The sequence below is a fragment of the Ursus arctos genome, unplaced genomic scaffold (assembly GCF_023065955.2).
Source record: "Ursus arctos isolate Adak ecotype North America unplaced genomic scaffold, UrsArc2.0 scaffold_3, whole genome shotgun sequence".
NCBI lineage: Eukaryota > Metazoa > Chordata > Mammalia > Carnivora > Ursidae > Ursus > Ursus arctos.
In genome coordinates this window covers 59864428-59891087 of record NW_026622985.1, presented here as the reverse complement: position 1 = coordinate 59891087, position 26660 = coordinate 59864428, and the positions used below count along the sequence as shown (strand labels likewise).

At 42.0% G+C, this 26660-nt stretch overlaps 1 protein-coding gene across 2 annotated transcripts; it reads left to right on the top strand.

The window, feature by feature from the left end:
* The first annotated feature begins 826 nt into the window (after window positions 1-826).
* Window positions 827-24334, top strand: LOC113262545 (retinitis pigmentosa 9 protein-like). Of its 2 annotated transcripts, XM_026508994.4 has the most exons (6): window positions 827-1029; window positions 17418-17448; window positions 18568-18697; window positions 21126-21217; window positions 22918-22979; window positions 23693-24334. In XM_026508994.4, exons 1-6 carry the CDS (start codon window positions 878-880, stop codon window positions 23889-23891), a joined length of 666 nt encoding a protein of 221 aa, XP_026364779.1. In that variant the 5' UTR covers window positions 827-877; the 3' UTR covers window positions 23892-24334. The 2 variants fall into 2 exon arrangements, with proteins under 2 accessions (XP_026364779.1, XP_044243402.1); XM_044387467.3 differs by lacking the exons at window positions 827-1029; window positions 17418-17448 and adding an exon at window positions 17472-18239.
* Window positions 24335-26660: the final 2326 nt, after the last annotated feature.

Below are 26660 nucleotides of genomic sequence, written 5' to 3'. Positions count from 1 at the left end.
TCCCTATGCTGTCACTTTTACTTCCTTTGTGGTTTCTTCCATTATGTTAAAGCTAAAACAGTGATCATAACTTCACATATCAGATACATTTACAAAATGCAACCTAGTTAAGCCCTTTAACAATTCGCAACCTGGCTCCATGACTTCCTACTTCTGCATCCTTGAACATGTTAATTAACTCTCTCGGTCTCCTTCTTATGTATAAAGTAAGGGTAATAACAGCACTTAGTAAGTTTTTAAAGAATAAATCTACTTTTTCTTATGGGCTTAGCTCAATAACCAGCACATAACACTCATGTCTATAGCTTTCCTTCTAGCACCCAAACCTTGTCTAGATACACTGTAGACTGACTACGTTTTAACCACGCTCTGAAGATTAGAGAATTTCTCTGGGGTAGTTTGCTTTCTTCAAAGCTGGGTGAATCCCAGTACCACATAGCAGCAGCCCGCGTCTAGCGCCCCCCCCCCCCGGCCCGCGTCTTGCCAGGGGGCCCGCAAAGCGGCCCTGCACGGGTCCCCGGCCTCCCGAGGAAGGGGCGCGCGGGGGGGGGGGGGGGGGCGGGGCTACCCCGCAGGCCTCCCCTGCCCCGCCTAGCTAGCAGACGCCGGCAGGGGGCGCGCTCCGACCCCGGCCGGCCTGGCGGCGGGGCCCCAGCGCTCCCAGCGCGGACTTGGGGCCACGACGCGGGAGGCGGCGGGGAGGCCTGGCGGGAGGCGGGGACCAGGAGGCCCCGGCGGGGACAGCGGGCCCTGTCCGGGCGGGCGGCGAGAGGGGGCGCTGCTGGGCCGACGGGCCCCGGCGCGGAGGAAGTGCCGTCTTCGCCGCCTCAAGCCGCCTCAGGCGCGCTGCGGGGCTGCCTCAGCCGCGCGGGTAGCGATGTCGTCCCGGCCGGGGCGCGACAACGCGGGGACCGGGAGCGTGCGGCGGCCGCGGGAGCCGGCCGAGCAGGAGCTGCAGCGGCGCCGGGAGCAGAAGCGGCGGCGGCACGACGCGCAGCAGCTGCAGCAGCTCAAACACCTGGAGTCCTTGTGAGTCGGCGCCTCCTCCGCGAGGCGCGGGGTCGGGGTGGCCCGGCACCGCGGGGACGCGGGAGGCTGGGTCCCAGGGGACCCGTGCGGCGCTGGCACCCGGACTTCTAGTCGCGCCTCCGCGGGAAGGGAAGGGCCATTCCCCCGGCGCGGCGAGCGGCCTGGGCCGGCAGGGAAGCTTGGGCTTTATTTCTGAGTCCGAGGTGGGTGTGCGGCCGGGGCTCTGCTTGGCGCTGAGGACCTTGCGGCACTTAGTAGGCGCTCGGCGGGGATTTGGGGACTGAACACGCGGCAGGTGCAGTGAGCGCTGCCGTCCTGCCCTTTCGGAGTGGTCGGTTCACAGGGCCCCCCGGGAACCGCATAAAACCCCCATTCTCTTCATCTGCTGCTAAGAAGGGAAGAGAACACGCCGTCCTCTACTGTTGGTGCTTTGGGGGGGGGGGGGCTGGAGAATGGGATGAGGACTTGTCCCTAAAGATCCCAGAGGTGGAAGAGAGTGGAGACTTTTTCTCTAGTCCTGCGGGTTTTTACCAGCACGAAGGGTGGGGGCTACAAAGAGGCCAATTCCAGCTCAACAAAAAGAATTACGGCCAGAGTCTCCTGTGGTTGCTGGTCAGCATGGCCTGACTTAAAGGGCCACCGTGCGCCCCCAGCTCCAGCGGGTTCAGGGAGAGAGCCCATAACCCGCGGGAGGAGGGCAGGCTGTAAAGGAGATTGAAACATCAGGTGGGAGGTGGATTCATGATCTTCCAGTTCGTCTCTGTGATTCCGTCTTTCTGTACTTCGCTGGCCAACTTACAAGTTTGGTGCTCACGGAGTTCTTCAATACATACTTCGTTTCTATTTCAGGCACTTGGATCACCTAACCTAAGATGATCATGTAAGGAAAAGTCCTCAAAGGATTCAGATTCTTTATAATTAACCTGGGAGCTTTGACGCAAAATGCATTGCAGTGTTGGAGGCTGGACTGCTCTTTTCAGTGTGACCCTTGAGCTGAATTTCACCTCAGTAAGGCAGTGGTTGCAGGATACAGGCGCTGCATTACTAGCAACAACAGTCCTGGCCCCTTTGGACCCTCTGTGGCCATGTCCTAGACCATGCAGATCTTCAAATATCTTTCCCTAGCATAAGCCTGAGCTTCGCACAGCCCAGTCTGACCCTCAGTATCTTTAACTGTAGGGGTACCAGATACTGGTTAACACTGTACATTTATTTTGTAGCTCACAGAGCACTCAGGTATCAGAGAGATTATAACCTCCTTTTGCAAATGAGGAAATGCAGGTTCAGCAGTTAAGTAACCTGATCAAGGATACACTGACCTGTAAACTAGCAAAACTAAAGCGGTGTCTGTTTCCCAAATCAGTTGGATTTTTCCACTTCAGGTATTTAAACTTTCTGGGCTGCTGACATATTTGGTTTGGCTAATTCAGGGACTTGTTTGCTTTTAAATCAAGATTTTTACTTTTAGAGTAATACTGTAGTTTAAACATCAAATAAGAGACTAATTTCAAAAAATAGTGGTTCACATCCTGTTCTGTAGTCACCCACATACTCCCTGCAACCCTCCCTCGAACCCTTCCTAATCAAATTTACAGTAAGGAAATGTTTTTTTCTTCTGGGACTTAAGGACTTATTTCCAAATTATATGTTTATGCTGCTTTTATAGATTGAACAATAGACATTACCTATAAACCTCAAGTCACATACATGAGGGTTTAGTTCTCTTTCCCTACCCTTCTTGCATCCATCTTTCCAGTACAGCGCCATGATAGTTTTTGTTAAATCAATAGTGGGTATTAGCATTATTATACTATTAGTATTGTTCACTTTTGAGCCAAAGGGTGTTCTGTGATTTGTTTTGCTTTCTAGCACAGTTGTTTTTCGTCTAGTTAATAAGCACCTCGATTTTTTTCATTTGCTTAAGTTTCCTATTACCTGCTGCTAATTTTATTTGAAAGGCTCTAAAAGCTGAGAGTACTTTTTCTACGTGTTCCTACATATCAGACAGTCTATCAGTTTGTTTTTAAAACCAAGGCTCTTCCATCTGTTCTTCTCCAGTACACTCTGGTTACATTCTAGACCTGGTGTACAACTGCCTTCGTCACTCTCCTGTCTTGGATCCCATTTTTGGACCCTGTGTCTTCCTCTTTCTCTCTTCATTTTGTTGGAGTATATTATGTAACTTCCTATAAAAAGTGCATTGGGATGGGGTCCCTAGGTGGCTTAGTTGGTTAAGTGTCTGCCTTGGGCTCGGGTCATGATTTCAGGGTCCTGGGGTCGAGTCCCACATCAGGCTCCTTGCTTGGCAGGGAGCCTGCTTCTCCCTCTGCTTGCCGCTCCCCCTGCTTGTGCTCGCTCTCTCGATCTCTCTCTGACAAATAAGTGGATAAAATCTGTATTAAAAAAAAGAAAGTGCATTGGGATAAATTTGTTGAGTCTTTATATATCTGAAAATGTCTTTATCCTACCCTCAGACATGATAGGTAGATAGGCTAGGTATAGAATTCTAGGCTAAAAATTATTTTCACTTGCTTTCAAAGGTGGTATGCCACCATTTCCTAGCTCCCAGTATTGCAGAGAAATCTGATGCCACTCTGACTCCCTTTCTTTTATAAGGAACTTGTTCTACCTCCCCTTTTGCAAGCTTTAAAGAATTCTTTATATCTAGTATTTTGCCGTTTCTTTTTTTTTTTAAGATTTATTTATTTTACAGAGCATGCACTGAGGGGAGTGGGAGAGGGAGAGAATCTCCAGCAGACTCCCAGCTGAGTGGGGAGCCCGACATAGGGCTCAATCTCACAACCCTGAGATCATGACCTAAGCTGAAATCAAGAGTCGGACACTTAATCAACTGAGCCACCCACATGCCCCTTGCAGTTTCATGATGTGAACTTCTTCTCACCAGATTTCAGTTTTTTAATTTTCTTGATACTTCGTGGGTATCTAATATTCATATATGATCTGTGTTTTAATTTCTTTCCCTCCATTTTGTTTTTTCTTACTCTTAGACTTCTGTGATCCTCTTTTCATTATACTTTCTATAAGATTTATCTTCTAATCCTTCCACCATTGCACTTTAAGTTTCAATTTTTAACTTTGGAGATCTTATTCTGAGAATTCTTTTTTCATAGCATCCTATTGTTTCCTCAATAACAAATCTGTCATCTTTGAGGATACTAATTTTTTTTTTTCATTTGCTTTTTTCTTTGTTGTCTGTATCTTCTTTGCCTTTTCTTGTGATTTCTTTCACTTGGAGGTTTTTTTCCTAATGTGCAGGCATCCTTGGATTTCCCCCATTAAGAGTAAGGCATTAATGATAAAGCTATTTTGGAGGGAGCAGTTGGGAAAGAGAGAATGCAAAAGTGCTGGTTTACTGACTGGTAAGTCTCACTGTAGGGATATCAGACTGCAATGAAAAGAAAGGCAAATAACTAAGTTGTCCAGCCAGCCATGTAAAATGGGAAGCCCCATAAGGGTTTTTTTTACAAATTGAATTCAAATTCTTTTACCCCCTGGTTGCCCTGGTTAGGTCCCCTCACATTCCTCTCGTCAGTTTCTTACACTTGACCTTACCTCTTCTTACCTTTTGACCATACCTGCCAGGACCCCACAGGCATCTGAATCTTCCACCCTGTACTCTAACCATGCTCCAACCCTATTGTTAAGTGTCCTTGTCTGCTGGACATAACAGAATGGAGATTCTGTATATATGTGGCAGTTTCATCTCTGCCTTCCACCCCATAGGAGCAAGCTGTGGGAACAACATGCTTACATGAAGGACTCTTCCAAAAGAAATCCTGTGCCAGCACTCAGAAATACAAGAGTATTTTTAAGTACTTGGCAAAATAAAGATTTCTTTCTCCATACCCTATTGGGAAGATGAAGTTTTTCCTCTCTTATCTAAATTTAGTCTTCATACTGCTCAGAGAAACTTATTACAGTCTGAATGATACAATAGCAAGGTTTCACAGATGGTACAAAATAATGGGCCTCCACCAACTTTTTTTTTTTTTCATTCTAAGGATTAACTACAGAGAGTGCACACTTCTCAACTGTCACAGCGCAAAAGCCAACTACACAATAAACACATTCCCATTCTAGGTCTGGTTGGTTTTTGTTTGTTTGTTTAAGTAATCTCTACACCCAGTGTGGGGCTCAAACTCACAACCCTGAGATCAAGAGTCACATGCTCTACGGACAGAGCCAGCCAGGCACCCCCTCAGATCTGTTATTTTTAATAGTTAAATATTTTTAATAGTTAAATATTACTTTAGACTTTGAGAAATATCTTTTTTAACATGTTAAATAAACTAAAGAATTGTCAAGCCTCGGAAAAATGTTCCTTTAAATTTGGAGAAACAGTTGTAAAATGGACTTTTTAGGGAAGTACATTGCTAATAATAACAGATTTCAAAATGTGTAGTCAGTTCTCATCACATTCCTTTTCCACTTAGGCAAAAGCTTATACATATTTTTCAGGAATGTGAATTTTAGTTTGGCCACATGTTATTCGTACACCTCCTGTGGCAAAAGAAAGTATTGTTGGATCACTGGGTATTGATGAAGATGTTACTTCCTCACTTCCAAGCTCCCTTAAGTCCCAATCCATAAAAGATAGCATTAATGTTTCTAAGGAATGGCTGGTAGCCTGTATCACCATCTTAATATAGGCAAATTTTCATTATTCTTGCTAAGAGAGGCCTAAGCGTATGGCATGCCACAGCTTTCCACCGGAAAATAGTGGAAGTATTTGCTCTGGAAATATCATATCTAAAAAGTCAATTCTGTTTATACCCAAAACAACTTCAGGAACTAAGTCCTCCTCTGTCCCTTTAGAAAAACTCTGGAGTAATGATGGCGAGGATGAGAGTGGAGAAGCCTCCATCACAATCCTTCATCCAGAGATGAAGCCAAAGGGAAGTTTTCTTTGCTGTAACGATTCATAGCATTTCTCATCCCTCATCTGCTATAAAGGAAAAAACACTCCCGTTTTCCTTTTCTACACTCATACTAAGAGTACTACTCTAACTGTGTGGGAGTTTTCCAACACCACCAAGAAATTTTCCTGTTCTCAGAGGACACCAATTACATGTCTTACAGATTGAATTCTGACATTGTCTACCTGGAGTCAGCATCAGAACCCAGAGGTCAAGGGCTCAGTCTCACAAGATTACCCCTTTCCACACGCTTTAGTTGGCAGCCACAAGTCCAGGTTGCTGCTAACCCATTGTCTGTACAGCAGAGGTTCCCCCAGCACACTCCTCTAGTTTGGTTAATTTGCTAGAGCAGCTCATAGAACTCAGGAAAACATTTTATTTACTTGATTACTGATTTGTTATAAAAGGTTATAGGTCAGGCGCAGCCAGATGGAGCAAATACATAGGGCAAGGTGTGTGGGAAGGGGCATGGAGCTTCCATGTCCTCTCCAGATACACCACACCTCCACGTGTTCAACCTTGAAGGTCTCTGAAATCCATTTTGGGGTTTTGTTTTTTGTTTGTTGGAATTTTTTTTTAAGATTTTTATTTGAGAGGAAGAGAGACAGCGAGCGAGAACACGAGTGGGGAGGAGGAAATTACAAGGTTTTAGGAGCTGTGTGCCAGAACAGTGAAGACCAAAACATATTTCTTATTATAAGTCTCAGTATCACACCTACTAAAGTTGTTTTCTTTCACATCTTAAGATAAGGGCCAAAGGAAAAACATTTCACTTTTCCCTTGGTCAATTCTCCCTAACCTCAGTAACTTCCAATACTTAATCTATTCTGAAGGGTCTTTAAAGTTGGTGCATAAGAAGAGGCTCAGGATAAAGAAAATATTAAATCATTAAGTCTTGCCATACTTTGCAGCTGTTCTGAAGTATTAAAATGAGTCCTTCCCTGGAGGTTTACAAGGTTAAGGCACAGATCTGGGCTAAAATGCTTATGTATTACTCCTTATAGGAGAGGTACAAGTCCCTTTAAGAGTTTAAGACACTCTTTGAGTACACAGACACCCAGCCTCAGAATTTGCTTCCTATCTCTCAGGTTTCTGGGTCTCTCTTAGTTCAGTCCCTGGCCAGAAAGAAGGAGGGCCTGGCCAGTTTGGTGCCTGGGTGCCGCTGAGCACAGACAGGGAAAGTTTTCTGCTATAATAAAGTGATTCCTGGTCTGCAAACCAGAATGATGGAAGCTTATCCTTGCTAAAATCCGTGATTAAAAACCCTATAACTCTGTTTCCCATTAACTTCGTGAATATCAGGGTTGGCTCAGATGTGGACTCCTAGCTTGACATTTCCCCTCGCAGACTCCTTAGAATTATCTGTCGCTACATGGATGTTCCCAGCATCAACAACCAGACGTGTATGCATTTAATATCTGCGCACACTCAACCCAACCCCTGCCTCAGAGAGGGCATGAGGTCGTGGTCCTTGTTACTACCTTCCTCTAACCTCATAGTATTTTGCTTTGGGATGGGGAGGATATTGTCAAAACAGAGGGAAGTATGGTATATAAATTTTATTGTAATTAAAAAAAAGTGGATAAATGAGCAATGTGGGGGGAAAATTTTAGGGAAAACTAGATTTACAACATTATTTGTGCCCAAATCAAATTGTTCTCAAGCTCTGAATTTAAAGTGTTCCTGGAGTTTTCTGTTGTCTAGTGACAAACATGGTGCTAAAATAATTGCAGGATTCAGCTAAACATATACTGACAGTCATGTACAAGTGAGCACATGGGCTCTGGGCTGTGTACGTTTGCACGATTTATTTAACCCATGAACAGTTGTTAGTACAAGAAATGCATTGCTGACGTAGAACAGTGTTGCAGCTCAATGAAAGAACTCCAGATGTCACAAGATCTGGGTAATCGTCCCAGTTCGGCCTCTTAATTGGTATAGCTTCCTTTTAATTGGTATAGCTTCCAACTGTTGGAATCAATGAGGAAAAATGTTGGAACTGATGTTGGAGAAAAAAGATGTCAGAGTCCCTGGCCTGCCCTTCCTTATTCTGAGATTTTAACATGATAGTTTAATATCTGTAATAAGGCATATTTTATGAGCCTCACAAGAGAATGGGGATAGACTTGGCTGAATGCTGATGTACCACGAACATGGGGGAAAAGACAGTGATCCCTGAACCCAGATATGGAAGAGGAGTCTCTGAGTCCCATGGCCTAGAAAGGGAGTAAGCCCAGCTGGGGATGGCGTCTGTGGGAAGTCCTCTACCAGGTCTCTGCCCACCTCCACTTGGGAGCAGCTGGCAAATCCCTGTAAAGCTACAGATCTATAAAAAGATGTGAAGCCGGGCTTGGGGTGGCCAGGCTTCTCTGCTCGTCCACATCTCGGCCTTTGTGATGCCAGTGCTTCAGTCCTGAGCTGCCTCCTGAGGCTGCTGAGAGAAATGACTTGCTTTTAACGGAAGGAGCAGAAGCCAGCATTGTGAAGTGCCTTTTCCAGAGATGAGATATTTGCCGTGACATATTCACCAATGAGGAAATTGAGGCTCTGAAGGGTTAAATAACTTGTCTAAAGTACACAGCAGTGAGAATGAATCAGAATTCAAACCAAAAATTTTTTTTACCTGTGTTAAAGAACAAAAATTCAACCTAATTAGATTTGAAGATCTAATTGGCTTTATTGTTTCATGAATCCAGCAGCATCCCATCTAACAGTAGAGAGATGCTCTAAAGAGTTGTACAAAATGGAAGATTTCTATAAGGAGGGTGGTGAATGAAGTTATTAGCAAAAGAAAAGAAAGGATTGTTCCAGGCAAAGTCCCTTTCCCTTGGGTGGAAGAGCAGGGAGTCTTGTCATGTAGATTACCTCATCTTTTGGGGGGGGGGATTAAGGGGGCCCATGGGACAGATTAGTTTATTGGTACTGATCAGAAAATTCTTGCGGATGGTTAAGACTACATTTATGGAGGAGGTTGAAACTATAATTAGAGTATATATTAGCCCAGTTTGGTGACATGGCCTAAGTGGCTCCATTTTGGGCCTGCGGTTTTCTTTTTAACACCCCCAGACCACATTCATTTAGAACTGGAAAATGTTACAGCTGGAATTTGGGGGTTCTCCACTCCAAAAAACCAAAACAAGCAGTTGCACAGTTATAAAGAGAGTCAAATAACAAAAATAATGTGATTTAATAATGAGTTTGATGTCCTTTATTCAAGGAAAATAAATCCATGGATTGGGGAATACACTGTCTTGCTCTTTCCAGGGATCTTGAACAAAAGCAAGTTTTCTATGCCCTTAGTTCTCTTTTCTGATACTTAGCACTATGCCTGGCATAATTGTTGACTGGAAACTTCTGCAATGAATAAGTTTTCAAGTTGAACCGTCAGTATTGCCTGAGAATTAAGTTTAGTTTCCCCTATTGTACCCGTTCTTTTTTTTTTTTTAGGAGGAAAATATCAAGTTGGGTAGAGCTAGAGTGCAGATTTAATTCTTGAAAAAATTACAGAAATAACATTGAAACTTTAAAACAAAAATGCAGCCTATATAACTATAGCAGAAATGAGCTGCTAATAGCATATTTTTGGCCCTTCTACGTTTCGTAATCTCAAATTAACTTCCGTTTTTCTTTCAGAGGGAAATTAGTCTGGGCTTAGCAAGATTCCATCGATTTCATTTTTCTTTTGTAATGAAAAAACTTGAGGTGCTATATTTGCATTTAAATAAGTGTAAGTGAAAAATAAAGGTCCCTCCCTCAGGTATACTTCCAGAGGTGATCTATTCATAATGAGCCATGTCTGTGTTTATACGTATGTACATGTAGTGTCCTCCCCATACACACAAATGGAAGCACACCAAGTACACTGTTCTTTACCCTACTGCTTTTTTTTTACTAACTTAAACTATTTTGGATATAGTTTGGATATAGAATGCCCTACATTCCTTTTGGGATAATCAATATCTATTTGGCTATTAGATACATGTTTTAACATTTTAACATTTATTAATGTTTTTCTGGTGCTAAAAGTGAGCCATTTTTATGATACAAAATTCAGAAAATTAATCACCTCTGACGTCACCACCTGTGTGCACCAATTTTGGGACTCCCACATTTCCAAGCTTTTGGAGTCGAAACACAATTTTAAAGGAGTTAAGATAAAGGAAGATTAGGGGACCCCTTTTTCAGCCGGTCCCCTGAGTCGAGCTGGATAGGTACCAGACCAGCCTTAACATCCACGGAATCAGCCTAAGACACAGGAAGATACATCTGGATCTCTATGAATGAGCATCTCCAGCGCTGAGTATTGAGGTATGAAGCGGGGAGCCGTGAAACCGCGCACAGATATCGGAAGATAAACGGAAGGAGGAGGGAGCCGCTGCGTTCGGGCGCCGGGAAGCGGTAGCCACTTGCACTGGGGAGCAGGCGGACTCGGGGACTGGTACCCGCGAGAGAGCAGACTGAGACCGTGAGCCGGGAACGCGCGACACCAGACTGAGGGCCGGAGCTTCAGAGCGTGCGGGGGCAGCTGGCGGCTGGGGGTATTAGAAACACAAAGGACAGAGACGCACCGGCCCTGGAAGTGAGGGTTGGGACGCCGGGTGTGGGGGGCACATCCCGGGGACGTTGCGGGGTTGAGCAGCACCAACAGAAACAGAGTTAAAGTGGCCAGAACATCAGTGGACAATGGTCCTCGATCCCTCTGTTCTGAGACAGAGGCTGAGGAACAGCAAACCGCTAGGGAAAGCTGCCAGAGAACAAAAGCCTGGAAATACTGGCTCACGGTGTGCCCATCCCCATCGCCCCTCGCAGGGGACACGGAGACTCTACCCAAACAGGGTTGCCTGAGTATCGGCGTGGCAGGCCCCTCCCCCAGAAGCCAGCCTGAAAAATCAAGAAGACCACATCCCTAAGATCTCTATAAAACAAGGGCGCACGGCCTGGGTCCCGGTCAATAATTTGGGCGCTGGACAACCCCGCAACCTCTCCTCATCAGAATGACGAGAAGGAGAAATCCCCCCCCCCCCAGCAAAGAAAAGACAATGAGTCTGTGGCCTCTGCCACAGAACTAACGGATATGGATATAACCAAATTATGAGAAATGGAATTCAGAGTAACAATGGTCAAGATGATGTGTAGACTTGAAAAAAGTATTAACGAAAATGTTAATGAGAATATGGAATCTCTAAGGGCGGAAATGAGAGTGAATTTGGCAGAAATTAAAAATTCTATAAGCCAAATGCAGGGGCGCCTGGGTGGCACAGCGGTTAAGCATCTGCCTTCGGCTCAGGGCGTGATCCCGGCGATCCGGGATCGAGCCCCACATCAGGCTCTTCCGCTATGACCCTGCTTCTTCCTCTCCCACTCCCCCTGCTTGTGTTCCCTCTCTCACTGGCTGTCTCTATCTCTGTTGAATAAATAAAAATAAATAAATAAATAAAATCTTATAAGTCAAATGCAGTAAAAACTAGAGGCTCTGACGGCCAGGGTGAATGAGGCAGGAGAACGTGTCAGCGAATTGGAGGATGGGTTAGTAGAAAAAAAAGCTAAAATAGAATCTGGACTCAAAAAAATCCACGCACAGGAATGTAGGTTACAGGAGATAACTGATTCAGTGAAACGTTCCAATGTCAGAATCATCGGCATCCCCAAGGGGGTGGAGAAAAACAGAGGTCTAGAAGAGATATTTGAACAAATTGTAGCTGAAAACTTCCCTAATCTAGCAAGGGAAACAAACATTCGTGTCCAAGAGGCAGAGAGGACCACTCCCAGGCTCAACCACGACAAACCTACACCACATCATGTCATAGTGCATTTCGCAAATATTAGATCCAAGGATACAGTATTGAAAGCGGCCAGGGCAAAGAAATTTCTCACGTACCAAGGCAAAGGCATCAGAATTACGTCAGACCTGTCTACACAGACCTGGAATGAGAGAAAGGGTTGGGGGGGGGGGCATTTTTAAAGCTCGTTCAGAGTAAAACATGCAGCCAAGGATCCTCTATCCAGCAAGGCTGTCATTCAGAATGGATGGAGAAATAAAGACCTTCCAGAATCGCCAGTTACTGACCAATTTCGTAACCATGAAACCAGCCCTACAGGAGATATTAAGGAGGGGTTCTATAAAAGTAAAAAGGCCCCAAGAGTGATACAGAACAGAAAGTCACGATCTATAGAAACAAAGACTTTACTGGCAACATGGCATCATTAAAATCATCTCTCTCAATAATCAGTCTCAATGTAAATGGCCTAAATGCTCCCATAAACGCCACAGGGTTGCAGATTGGATAAAAAGAAATGACCCATCCATTTGCTGTCTACAAGAGACTCATTTTGAACCTAAAGATACATTCAGACTGAAAGTAAAGGGATGGAATACCATCTTTCACGCCAATGGACCTCAAAAGAAAGCTGGGGTAGCAATTCTCATATCAGACAGATTGGATTTTAAACTAAAAACAATAGTTAAAGACACAGAAGGGCACTATATTATTCTTAAAGGATGTATCCAACAAGTGGATATGACAATTATAAATATATATGCCCCCACCAGGGGAGCAGCAAGATACACAAGCCAACTCTTAAACAGAATAAAGAGACATATAGATAAAAATACGTTAATAGTAGGGGACCTCAACACTCCACTATCAGCAATAGACAGAGCACAGGAGCAGAAAACGAACATAGAAACAAAAGCTTTGAATGCCATACTTGACAAGTTGGACCTCATAGATATATATAGAACACTACACCCCAGAACCAAAGAATACTCATTCTATTCTAATGCCCATGGAACATTCTCAAGAATAGACCATGTTCTGGGACACAAAACAGGTCTCAACTGATACCAAAAGACTGAAATTATCCCCTGCATATTCTCAGACCACAACGCTCTGAAATTAGAACTCAACCACAAGGAAAAATTTGGAAGAAACTCACACACTTGGAGACTAAGAAGCATCCTGCTCAGGAATGACTCGATAAACCAGGAAATCAAAAATCAATTTAAACAATTTATGGAGACCAACGAGAATGAAAACACAATGGTCCAAAACCTATGGGATACTGCAAAGGCAGCCCTAGGGGGAAATACATAGCCATCCAAGCCTCACTCAAAAGAGTAGAAAAATCTAAAATGCAGTTTTTATATTCTCACCTCAAGAAGCTGAAATAGCAACAGAGGAGGCCTAATCCACTCACGAGGAAGCACTTGACCAAGATTAGAGCAGAAATCAATGAATTAGAAACCAGAAGTACAGTAGAGCAGATCAACAGGACTAGAATCTGGTTCTTTGAGAGAATCAATAAAATTGACAAACTGCTGGCAAGACTTATCCAAAAGAATAGAGAAAGGACCCAAATTAATAAAATTATGAATGAAAAAGGAGAGGTCACGACCAACACCAATGAAATTGGAAGGATTATTAGAAACTTTTATCAACAGCTATATGCCAATAAATTAAGCAATCTGGAAGAGATGGAGGCCTTCCTGGAAACCTATAAACTACCAAGACTGAAACAGGAAGAAACTGATTTCTTAAAGAGGCCAATTAATTATGAAGAGATTGAGTCAGTGATAAACAACCTTCCAAATAACAAAACTCCAGGACCGGATGGTTTTCCTGGGGAATTCTACCAAACATTCAAAGAAGAAATAAGACCTATTCTCCTAAAGCTATTTCAAAAAATAGAAACAGAAGGAAAGCTACCAAACTCATTCTATGAGGCCAATATTACCTTGATCCCCAAACCAGGCAAAGACCCCATCAAAAAGAATTACAGACCGATTTCCCTAATGAATATGGATGCCAAAATCCTCAACAGGATCCTGGCTAATAGAATCCAACAGTACATTAAAAGGATTATCCATCATGACCAAGTGGGATTCATCCCTGGGATGCAAGCGTGGTTCAACATTTGCAAATCAATCAGCATGATACATCATATCAGAAAGAAAAGACTCAGGAACCATATGATCCTCTCAATTGATGCAGAAAAAGCATTTGACAATACAACATCCTTTCCTGATTAAAACCCTTCAGAGTGTAGGGGTAGAGGGTACATTTCTCAATCTCATAAAAGCCATCTATGAAAAGCCTACAGCAAATATTATGCTCAATGGGGAAAAGCTGGAGGCCTTTCCCTTAAGATCAGGAACATGACAAGGATGCCCACTCTCGCCACTATTATTCAACATAGTACTAGAAGTCCTTGCCACAGCAATCAGACAACAAAAAGGGATAAAAGGTATCCAAATCGGCAAAGAAGAAATCAAAATGTCTCTCTTCGCAGATGACATGATACTCTATATGGAAAACCCAAAAGAATCCACTCCCAAACTATTAGAAGTTATAGAGCAATTCAGTAACGTGGCAGGATACAAAATCAATGCTCAGAAATAAGTTGCATTTCTGTACATGAATAATGAGACTGAAGAAAGAGAAATTAGGGAATCCATCCCATTTACAATAGCACCAAAAACCATACATTACTGGAATTAACTTAACCAGAGACGTAAAGGACCTATATTCTAGAAACTATAAATCACTCTTGAAAGACATTGAGGAAGACACAAAAAGATGTGTGCTCATGGATCGGAAGAATTAACATAGTTAAAATGTCCATGCTACCCAGAGCAATCTACACTTTCAATGACATCCCGATCAAAATACCAACGACATTTTTCAAAGAACTGGAACAAACAGCCCTTAAATTTGTGTGGAACCAGAAAAGGCCCCGAATCTCCAAGGAACTGTTGAAAAGGAAAAACAAAGCTGGGGGCATCACAATGCCGGATTTCGAACTGTACTACAAAGCTGTGATCACAAAGACAGCATGGTACTGGCACAAAAACAGACACATACACCAATGGAATAGAATAGAGAACCCAGAAATGGACCCTCGGCTCTTTGGGCAACTAATCAGTGATAAAGCAGGAAAAAACATCTGGTGGAAAAAAGACAGTGTCTTCAATAAATGGTGCTGGGAAAATTGGGACAGCTACATGCAAAAGAATGAAACTTGACCACTCTCTCACACCATACACAAAAATAAACTCCAAATGGATGAAAGACCTCGATGTGAGACAGGAATCCATGAACATCCTAGAGGAGAACATAGGCAGCAACCTCTACGACATCGGCCAAAGCAACCTTTTTCATGACACATCTCCAAAGGCAAGAGAAACAAAAGATAAAATGAACTTGTGGGACTTCATCAAGATAAAAAGCTTCTGCACAGCCAAGTAAACAGTCAAAAAAACTAGGAGGCACCCCACAGAATGGGAGAATATATTTGCAAATGACACTACAGATAAAAGACTGGTATCCAAGATCTACAAAGAACTTCTCAAACTCAATACACGAGAAACAAATAAACAAATCAAAAAATGGGCAGAAGATATGAACAGACACTTTTCCAATGAAGACATACAAATGGCTAACAGACACATGAAAAAATGTTCAAAATCATTAGCCATCAGGGAAATTCAAATCAAAACCACACTGAGATACCACCTTACGCCAGTTAGAATGGCAAAAATAGACAAGGCAAGAGACAACAATTGTTGGAGAGGATATGGAGAAAGGGGATCCCTCCTACATTGTTGGTGGGAATGCAAGTTGGTACAGCCACTCTGGAAAACAGTGTGGAGGTCCCTAAAAAGTTAAAAATTGAGCTACCTTATGACCCAGCTGTTGCACTACCGGGTATTTACCCCAAAGATACAGATGTAGTGAAGAGAAGGGCCATGTGCACCCCAATGTTCATAGCAGCAATGTCCACAATAGCCAAATCGTGGAAGGAACCGAGATGCCTTTCAACAGATGACTTGATTAAGAAGATGTGGTCCATATATACAATGGAATATTACTCAGCCATCAAAAAGAACGAATTCTCAACATTTGCTGCAACATGGACAGCACTGGAGGAGATAATGCTAAGTGAAATAAGTCAAGTAGAGAAAGATAATTATATGATTTTTCTCATCTATGGAACATAAGAACTAGGAAGATCGGTAGGGGAAGAAAGGGATAAAGAAAGGGGGGTAATCAGAAGGGGGAATGAAGCATGAGAGACTATGGACTATGAGAAACAAACTGAGGGCCTCAGAGGGGAGGGGGGTGGGGGAATGGAATAGACTGGTGATGGGTAGTAAGGAGGGCACGTATTGCATGGTGCACTGGGTGTTAATAAGCAACTAATGAATCATCGAACTTTACATCGGAAACTGGGGATGTACTGTATGGTGACTAACATAATAAAAAAACATTAAAATAAAAATTAAAAAAAAAACGCAATTTTAAACCAGCCCTCATTGCCCAGATACCCTCTCCCAGTAAAATGTTCTTTATAGAGGCATTGAAAAGACCTAAGATGTTCAGTTGTCCTGCTTGATTTCTCAGTTTCTTCTTTTTTACAGAGGGGACAACACTGGTTGTCCAGTGTGTTTGATTCCCAGTAGTGTGACAGCACTTAAAAACGAGCATTATTACACCTAAAAGTAATAGTGTCCTTTGTCAATTATATCTCAATTTAAAAAATAATTTTTAAAATGTACATGAGCATTTAATGATTTTTCTGGATTGGGAATCCAGAAGCTTTAGGGGCAGTTCCGGCAGAGTGATGGGAAGTGAAAATGAATTGGGAGCATAAGCATGATGTGTATATTCCCTTAGGAACCTTGGGAGGGGGGGATCTGAGAGCTCGAAGGGAAGGTACATTCCCACACATCATACATCCCCTTAGTCTAGCAGCATTGTTTACTGAATGCTGCCTGTCATCCAGGCACCGTGCAACGGTCCTGGACCCCGAGTCGGCAAGGTCAGTACAGGCACAGAGGGTTGTCAGAGAGCTGAGGAACAGACGGCTCACCCTGCAGGCAGGGTGGGTGGGCAGGATTTGAACTAGGAGCTTCAGGGAAATGGGAGAAGAAGGCTCAAGGGCAGATCACCTCCACTGCCATCCCCTGCAACAGGCCCTCCCCTCCAGCTTTGCTCTTAGCCCCCTGTGCTCCCCCCTGCCAAGTTAGAAAAGATTTCTCAACCTCCCCCCCGCCAAGGGCCTCTACAGTTGAGTAAGTGGAAGTTATGCTAGGTAAATAATCTGACAACGGTGACAGTTTGGAACCATGATGAGCTCACAGGTCTTCTTCACATTTCCCCTGCAATCTCTTGCTTTCTCTTCTTCAACAATAAAATCACTGTGCTCAGACACCTAGTTAGTGCTTCAGTGAATTTCAGTTCTAGATCTCCACAGGATGTGGTGTAGCATCAGTTTATTTATATGGGCTCCCTGACTGCTGGGCATATTTTATTAACTGCTTTAGATATAGGATAGTTTTAAGGTTTTACTAAAAGTATCCTTTTTATTTTGGCCTGCCATTGCTTTTTGCTCACTAAAATGTGTTATGTTCCTGTTAACATGATTGATGATGTTTTTTCTTTTCCTTTCTAGTTATGAAAAACCTCCTCCTGGGCTTATCAAGGTCAGTGTGAAGTTTGTGCCTTTGGTTATCCTCTTAGACATGTTTGACTCAGTGCTCAGACTCAGGAACTTGTTACAAAAACCTGTTGCATAAGGTTTTGAACGTCCTTTTATGGTAACCCCGCTTCTCCCTGCAGATGCCGGTCGGTTCATACACTTTGGGCTTTCTGTGTCCAGCCTGTGCCTTTGTAGAAATGTAATCAGCCGTGTGTCTGTTCCCTAAGAAATGGTGGCAGGCCCACGTGTTCCTCAGCCATCAGTCCTCTTCTCCCTCCCTCTCTCTCTTGCTGTGGCTGCATCTTCTCACAGCTGTGCTCCTTCTCTGCCTTGCTGCTGGTTTCCTGAGTGTCATCAGCTCAGAGGACAGTAGTGTCTGAGGAGACTGGTAGGTCCTCTAGTCCAGCCCCTGGTGCAGGACACCCACCCCCCAGCAGCACCTGGCCCTAGAGTCCAGTCTCTGCGGGAGGGAGACCTAGAGGGCTCAGTGGAGGCCAGACAGCTTTCTACTTGCTCACCTTCAATGAAAAGAGACTGTTACAAAACCTTTCATTATAAATTTAATATTCATGGGAACTGAAAACAATCAGACATTAAAAAAAATAACACCTTAATTGTATAATGAAGTTATTTGGTAGTGAAAGCACACTTCATAAATACAGCAGGTGTGAGATTATAAAGCATGACAGTGGCCTCCAAGAGATAATCATCTTTTTTAATTTAACATGTTATTTTTATTATTTCAGGAAATCTTGCTTAATTCTATGCTTTGCTTCATTCCACAAGGCTTTTAAGGTACCAGAAAAGTTTGTGATCTGAATCTAATTTTTGTGATCTAGAATCAGGAATTGGAGCTCACAAATCATCCCTATGTGAACAATACTAGTAATATTTCTCTAAGAATAGCTATATCATCTTCATGATATAGTTCTTCTGGTACATTTATTTCTGGTTTTTCTGTCAGGTATAATTTGTCTTTCTTTCTAGTACTTGAGAGGGGAACTTAAGATGACATGGGCTTGTCAAACCCCTGCGAAAGCCAGGCAGTGCTGTGTTCTGAAGCAGGTGGGAGAGGATTCCATGCTTTTTTGCCATGTTGTGTACATGTTGTTTCCTTTTTTAGGAAGATGAGACTAAGCCAGAAGACTGTATACCAGATGTACCAGGGAACGAACATGCCAGGGAATTTCTGGCTCACGCACCAACGAAAGGACTTTGGATGCCCCTGGGGAAAGAAGTCAAAGTTATGCAGTGTGAGCATGGGAGGGTTGCAAGTAACAGTCCTCAATACACACAACTTATATACCATGATTTACAAAGCACGTTTACTTCTTTTTTTTAATTTGTTCTTACTGCAGGCCTGTTAAGTCAAGGCATAATCTGTGTTTTATAGTTAAGGAAGCTGACTTGCATATGTGTTAGTGAGTGGTCTGAGGTAAGAGGGAGACCAGAGCTTTGACTCCAGGGCTTCTGATTCCAAGGCTAATGTTCATGTACAGGACCATAGCTGCCTTTGGAGTTCACTCTTCAGTAATATTCCAATAACAAAAAGGATATTCCATTGTAGAAATGCCATGAAGGACAGGGTCCCTTTGGGTCTTGCCTCGTCATTCACAGCCCCACCCCCCCATCAGTGGTGTTAAGATTTCATCCGTGTAACCTGAGAGGAGCTGTGGGCCCCAGAGGGTGGGTCCAGAACAGGTGTGTTATGCATGCACACCCCCACCCCACCACGGCCGCAACACCTTCATCCAGCTTAAGTGGTATTTGGTATTTGAAGAAAGGGTACTGCTGCCTTTTAAAGACATTTGTAGAAAGATTCTTCATGGACATAATTAAAGTAGCAGTTCCTAGTCCCTTTCCTCATTTGCCTCACCCTAAAGTTAACCATGTAAACCTCACTTAAGATTATTTTTGGGGGCACCTGGCTGGCTCAGTTGGAGGAGCAAATGACTCTTGATCTAGGGGTCGTGAGTTCGAGCCCCACATTGGGTGTACAGATTATTTAAATAAAACTTAAACTTTTTATCTCCATGTGTCTAATTAACAGGGTTGTATTCCTGCCTCTTGACTTTTCAGGTCTCTTATCTGTTGACTTCTTACTGTAGAAGATTTTCAGCTCTTTTTTTGTGCCTCCACCCCACCTCATACATACTCTATCTCCCATTTTCCCTCTGCGTTATATCATAATTTAAATAAATCTTTTGTGTATATTTATGATTATTTTCATAATTGAATCATGTACTAAACCAATTACATTTCCTTTCATACATCCTGCATAATGTTTTGTTTGTCCTGTAATTAACAGTTGTCTTTTTGTTGTTCTTGTTTTTGCTTTTTTCTGTGCACTGATTTCTAATTCAACTTCTTCAGATGCTTGAGGTATTCCGTTAGTTTTTTTCCTCCTGAAGAGAGTTGTTCGCCGTGCTATCACCCAGGGACCTTCCTTCACCATTCACTCTTGTTTCCCTTAACGTCCCTCTTGTGTTTGATCTCATATTTGCCGTACCTTGGGTCTTTTTTGTTACATTCTCTTGCTGTGGTAGAGCACATTCTCCAGGAGCTGAGAAATGGGTTTATGGGAGATAAAATTTTCAAGACTGTATTTTTCTGGAAACATCTCTATTCTGTATTTTTAGTTTGCTACTTAGTTAGAATTGTTAAAAAAAAAAAAAAAACTTCCTTTAGAATTTTGAAGGCATTGCTACATTGCCTTTTCATTTGTAGAATTGCTGTTGATAAGTCCAAAGCAATGAAGATTCTGGATGCTTTGATGTAACCTGTTTTGTTGTTGTTGTCTTTTGTTTTTTATTCTTCCTTCTTAGAAGCTTGTGAGATCATCTTATTCCCAGTGTTCTGAAATTTCATAAATTGTTTCATTGATTATTTCCTCCCCTCTGTTTGCAATTCTATTATTCAGATGAAGGGCTTCTTAGATTGATTTTCTAATTCCTGATCTTTTCTCTCCTATTTTTGTTTTCTGCTCTCTAGAATATTTCATCAACATAGCTTCCAATCCTTAAGTTTTTTATTTCAATTCCAAAAGCTCTTTTTTCTTCTATGATTTTTTAATTCTTTAATTGTTGCAAAATGTTCTCTAAGGATGTTAATTTTTTCTTCTCCCTAATGTTATTTCTTCCAAATTGTTGTTTTCTATTTATTTTTTTCACCTTTCTTGTTTATGGTGGGCTTTCAGGTGACTTAACAGAAATATATTGTCTCACAGTTCTGGAGGCTATCAATCTGAAATCAGGGTGTGAGCAGGGTTGGCTCCTTCTGAGGACTTTGAGGGAAGAATCTGTCCCAGGCCTCTCGAAAGATCCCCTCTCACAATGAGGTCACATTCTGAGGTACAAGGGGTTAGGACAGTCAACATAATGGGGGGCGATGGGCAACACAGTTCAAGCCATTAACACACTTTTTTTAAAAATCACACTTTGATTTTTGCACAGGATTGCTTAGTAACTACTTGGCTTATTTCTAAAACCCAAGATCAAAGGATGCTTGAGGAAGCAATTGATTTCTGTTTTCTGGTGCTTACATGGTTCATCCACTAATTGCATTTGCTTTGGGAATTGAAATCTAATGAAGAATATCTTTAGTATGATCTACTGATACTTTATCTTGATTAAGTAAAACTGTATCATCTTACAGAAATATATCCTTTTTCTTTGTTTTTAGGTTGGCGTTGTAAACGGTATGGTCACCGAACAGGCGACAAAGAATGCCCTTTCTTTATCAAAGGCAACCAAAAGTTAGAACAGTTCAGAGTAGTAAGTAAAACCCAGAGTTTCAGTTTACATTTACCAGAGGTGGTGAATGTTAGTGACTCAGGCATTGACCAGTGAAATGGAGATTAACATGAAATACATTCCCAGGGCCTTTGGCCAAAGTATCTGGTATTAACTCTGTTAAACTGAATTTGTGACAAATTAGCTCATTAGCAAAAAATTAACTTTTATTAAAGTGTTATTTGCTTATGCCCTGGGAGCACTGATTTCTTTTTCTGAAAGACATTGTTTATATATTCAATCACTTTTTACTTATAGTAAAAAAAATCTTGTTTCATAACTAAAATCATTCTAGTTCCCAGTCTTTGTGTAAATATTAAGTCTCTATTATAAACTAGATATGTATGTATAAATGATATATCCTCTTTGCCTGACAGTAAAATAGATGTCATTTTCCCACTTTATTTTCACCATCACCTCCCAGGGCTGTTAACTCATCATTCAGTCACTGTTTCTGTCAGTTTAATTATGCTGTTACCAGAGAGATTGGCATTATCACCATATGCCAGGACTTTAAGACATTTTAAAAATTGTACTTTCATTTTAAAAATTTTGACAAAATATTCTGGATAAATCAATGATACCTGGAATGGCAATTTTACAGTACCCAATTTACAGATAAACTGGTGATAACTCTTTAAAAAATGAACAAATTCATATATTTTTAATTCAGAAACCTAAATTCTAAGAATAGATCCTACAGCTATAATGAAAATCAATATATACAAATTTTTATGAATATATAAGGAATTATTCAGAATTCCATCTGTGACTCAAAAATATACTAAAGAAAATAGGAAACAACTTCAATGGCCAGCATAGCAACATAAGTACTGTAACACAGAAGTCATACAGCTTTTAAGAATTATGTTTTGGAAGAATGTGAAGTATCATGGGGAAATGTACATGAAAACATAAGGGAAAAAAAACAGAATTACATATATAATTTTTTGTAAATTATGAATAATGAGTGGAAGAACCACACTAAGATGTTAGCAGTAGATATCTCTGGCTGGTAAGAATATAGGTATTTTTAACTTTTTTATCTTTAATATGTAAAATTTTTACTAAACATTTTTAAATATAATTCACATACCATAAAATTCAGTCTATGTGTAGTCATATTCTAAGTAAGTACTGTTAAATTATACAAATATTTTGAGAATATATTTGCTTTAACAAAATTGGCATGTTACAGGAAGGTTTTTCACAATTTTTTTAAGTCCAGTATTGCCTCTCTCCAGAGCGAATGCATTACGTAGCTTGATGAGGATACTGCCACAGTTCTTTCTGGGCACATACATATGTTTTTGTGCACCTATACATGAGTCATTCTTACATATCATTTTCTAACTTGCTTGTGTAATATCTCTTGATCATCTGTCCACACAGAACAAAGAAATTACCTCAGTATTTCAAACTTTGAGTAATATTTAATAATGATTCTGCCATGTTTGATATCCTTAAGAAGGCTATTCAAAACGTATAATTGGAAAATCTTTTTTTTGTGGCTTCCTTGAGTTTGAAATGATGGTGACCTTTAGCAAGGATTAGAATCTGTTAAATATAAAATTATACCAAACAGGAAAAAAAAACTGGTTTCAGTGAAATATGGATTTAATTTTTATTTAACCGATGGTCAATGGAGCCTAATGCAACCTTAACCTTTTTTCATTCTAAAGGCACATGAAGATCCCATGTATGACATCATACGAGAGAATAAAAGACATGAGAAGGATGTAAGGTGAGATGGTCCTGGTGATGATACCCTCTTAAAGTCTGAAATTATATAAAGTTGGAAACACCCGTGTCAGTATGAGATGAGTGGTTTGGTAACTATGGTACATCAATTGTGAACTATTAGGAAGGCAGGAATCATCACGGGAAAGGCCAGTGGGTGGGGAATCGGCAGGCCAGCCTCGTTCCACTTGGGTTAGCTTAAAGCAGTGGGCTTGGTCCCACTTGTTCACACCCTGATGGGGGATAACTTAGTTTATCTGTAAGGATCTGAGCTATTGTTAAAAATTATCCTTAGACATGAATAAAGATAGGGTGAAGGAAGCAGAGAGTTTGTTTTTCTCAAACTGGTTACACGGAGTTCTAATTGTTAAGGAGGTAGATTACCTAGTATGAACTTGAGCGGTTGTGGGTGGTTGGGGGGCGGTGATGAAGGAAAGGAGATATCTGTTTGAAGTTACATAGTAAGGACTGGAGAAACATGCAGAAATAGTTAGGACAGGAAAAGAATACAGAATGGCTTGTACACCGGTTACAGTCCTGTCAAAGAGGCACAGGTGTGGACAAGAATGGGGAAAACATGCAGAAATAAAAATCAGTATTGTCTTCAGTAAGGTAGTGGTTCATGATGTTTTTTACCCTCACTGCTGCTCTTATATCATTTTTATCTACCTTATTTTCGAATTAAATTTGGTTCTTTGGTTAATCCTCTATGTTTAGGATACAGCAGTTGAAACAGTTACTGGAGGATTCTACCTCCGATGAGGATGGGAGCAGTTCCAGTTCCTCAGCATGTAAAGAGAAACACAAGAAAAAGAAGAAGAAAGAAAAGCATAAGAAAAGGAAGAAAGAAAAGAAGAAGAAGAAGAAACGAAAGCATAAGTCTTCCAAGTCGAATGAGAGTTCAGACTCGGACTGACAACGACTTGACTCGTTCAACATTCTCTTCTCACAAATCAGACACTGTGGCCAAAGACCAGAGGATGTGGAATCGGGGAGGACTAGGAGAGAGCCGCCTAGAGAGCAGGGTATTTGGTGTCACGCGTGTGAATTCTCACCTGCCTTCCAGCAAAGATGTGACCCCAGGAGGGTGAGTTGTACTTTCCCAGGTGCTAGCTCTGGACAGCGGCTGATTTCAGGCCGGAGAGCTTTGTTCAGCGTCGTCCTCCCCTGATGCCTACAGTCTGTGATTTGTTCGAGCTGCCCCCGCCAGGGTGGCCGGACTGGGCATGAGTCTCTGAGGAAGCTCCAGGTGCTGCTGCAGCCTTCCCGTCCCCAGGGCGCTACTTAGTTCCCAGAGACTTCAGGTTTGACTTTTCTCTGTTGTCCAGGATAATAAAAGCTCATTATTTATTTTTTAAATGTATTTATTTTTTATTTCTGAATAATACATGCACGTGCTCCAAATTTAAAAGGTACACAAGGTTTACTCATGAAAATTCTTCCTTCTTCCTTTCTCCCCTAGCTACCCATATCCCTTCCCCAGTGGCTACCAGTTTTACCAGGTTCTTGTTTGGTCTTCCAAAAATATTTTATACAGCACAATAAATATAGGATTTTTTTTTGACTCAGAAAAATTTTAAGAATATAGGAGAATTATTATATGGGGTCAGCTACCCACCTCCCAAAATATATCCCTCACTTCCTTCATCTTCCTGTTGGTTAAACACAGCCCAACTGTGCTCCTCTCTCTTTTTGCCATAGCCCATCAGTGTGGTGCCTGCCGCTAAGGGTAAGTCTCGTTCTTTACTGAACCATATAGAGATAGATCATCCTCACAGGTGTCCCTCCCTCTTCAACAGAGGCTGTTTCTGTTTTCAGGGGCCCAATAACTCTTCTCCCATTTCCGTCCTCCTTCCCTCAGGGTCGAATTCTCCCTTCTTTAAAAAACAGTCAATCCAGTCCCAGAATGGACCCATCTCCTTCTCATCAATAATGCTCCCAGTCTTGGCCTTGAAGTAGTAGTGCATGAGTAACACACTGGTACAGATTGGAATCAGCGGGCCAAGGTTTGTGTTTTCTGAAAATTCTAAGGCCAGTTAACTCCGGCGTCTTTTATATTTATCCTCGGCATCCTAGGTCAGCATGCAGAACATGGGCCATTTGTCCCCTCCCGTAGGTCTCAGTGTTTCCTATTCATCTCAGAACTCTTCTAGAAATTTCTTACTGTCCTTCTGGAATCTTATTCATGATAAAAGTATTCTTAAACAATATGAAAGTCTGCATCAATGATTCTCAAATCTTGAGGCACCAATATCAACTATAGTGCTTGTTAAAACACAGATTCCTGTGCTCCCAGACTTCCAGAGTTTCTAATTCAGTAGGTTTGTGGTGAACCTGGGAATCTTCCTGACAAGTCCCCAAATGATGCTAACATTGTTGGTCTGAGAACCGCACTTGGAGAACCACTGCTCTGTATCTTTAGCCTCTTAATGGAGCCTTCCTCCACTTCCTGCTATAACTGGAAATCTGGCCATCTCGTCCAACCCTTGCAAGGTAACTGCTGTCCCTACTCCCTCATCTGGTTTTCTCTATGTTTTATTTCTGGCCTGATCCCAGAGTCCCATTACTTAAGCCTGTCATCTCCCTTGACCTGTGGTCTTTTTGCCCTGCTTTCTCAGAAAAACCTCAAACTTCTTCTGCATCCATAACCAGACACTAGAGAAAAATCACAGGGCGCCTGGGTGGCTCAGTCAGTTGAGCAACCGACTCTTGGTTTCTGCTCAGGTCATGGTCTCAGGATCATGAGATCAAGCCCCGTATTGGGCTCCATGCTTGATGTGGAATCTTCTTGGGATTCTCTTTCCCTCTCCCTTTGCCCCTCTCCCCGCTTGTGTGCATGCACACACACTCACATGGTCTCGCTCTCTCTAAAAAAAATAAATAAATAAAATCTTTAAAAAGGAAAATCACACAGCCATATAGATTGGCATCCCCACAAATTCATCATCTCCAAATTCTACTGAGCCCATAAAGCTAATTAGCAAACCAAAAGTTAGTCATTTATTCAAATCCTCATTCTCAAACATCTCCCCTCAAGTGGAGCATCTTCCACTCCCATCCAGGAAGGCATTACAAACCCTCAGACCTCCCTTCACCAAGGCATCCTGCCAATCATTATAGTTGTCCTACACAGAATTCTAAAACGGCCCCAAGATTTCCCGCTAATCTCCAGGACTGTAAATATGAATTTTACTTTTGTGATTAGATTATTTTACAAGCACAAGGAAAGGGAATTTATCTGGATGTTCTTAATGAAATCAGAATAGCCAGAGTTTTTCTCTGGCTGGGAGCAATGTAGGAGCTGAGATTCTAGGCCTATGTAACAGTCCTTGTGCCATTGCTGACTTAAAGATGACAGGGCTACAAGGAGCTACAAGGTGAGGAATGCAGCAGACTCTAATTACTACAGCAAACCTGAATTAGAGGCCCCTGACCAATGCCAGCAAGGAAACGGTAAACTGTCCTACAGCCAAATGGAACTTGATTTTGCAAACCTCAACGACCTTGGATGCAGAATCTTTACCCAGAGCCCCCAGATAGCCCAACCCTGCTGACATCTGGATTTGGGTTTTGTGGGATACTAAGCAGAAAACCCAATTAAGCCTGCCCAGACTTACGATCTACAGAACTGTAAGATAATAAATCTTTGTTTTACGCCATTAAGTTTGTAGTAATTTGTTATGCA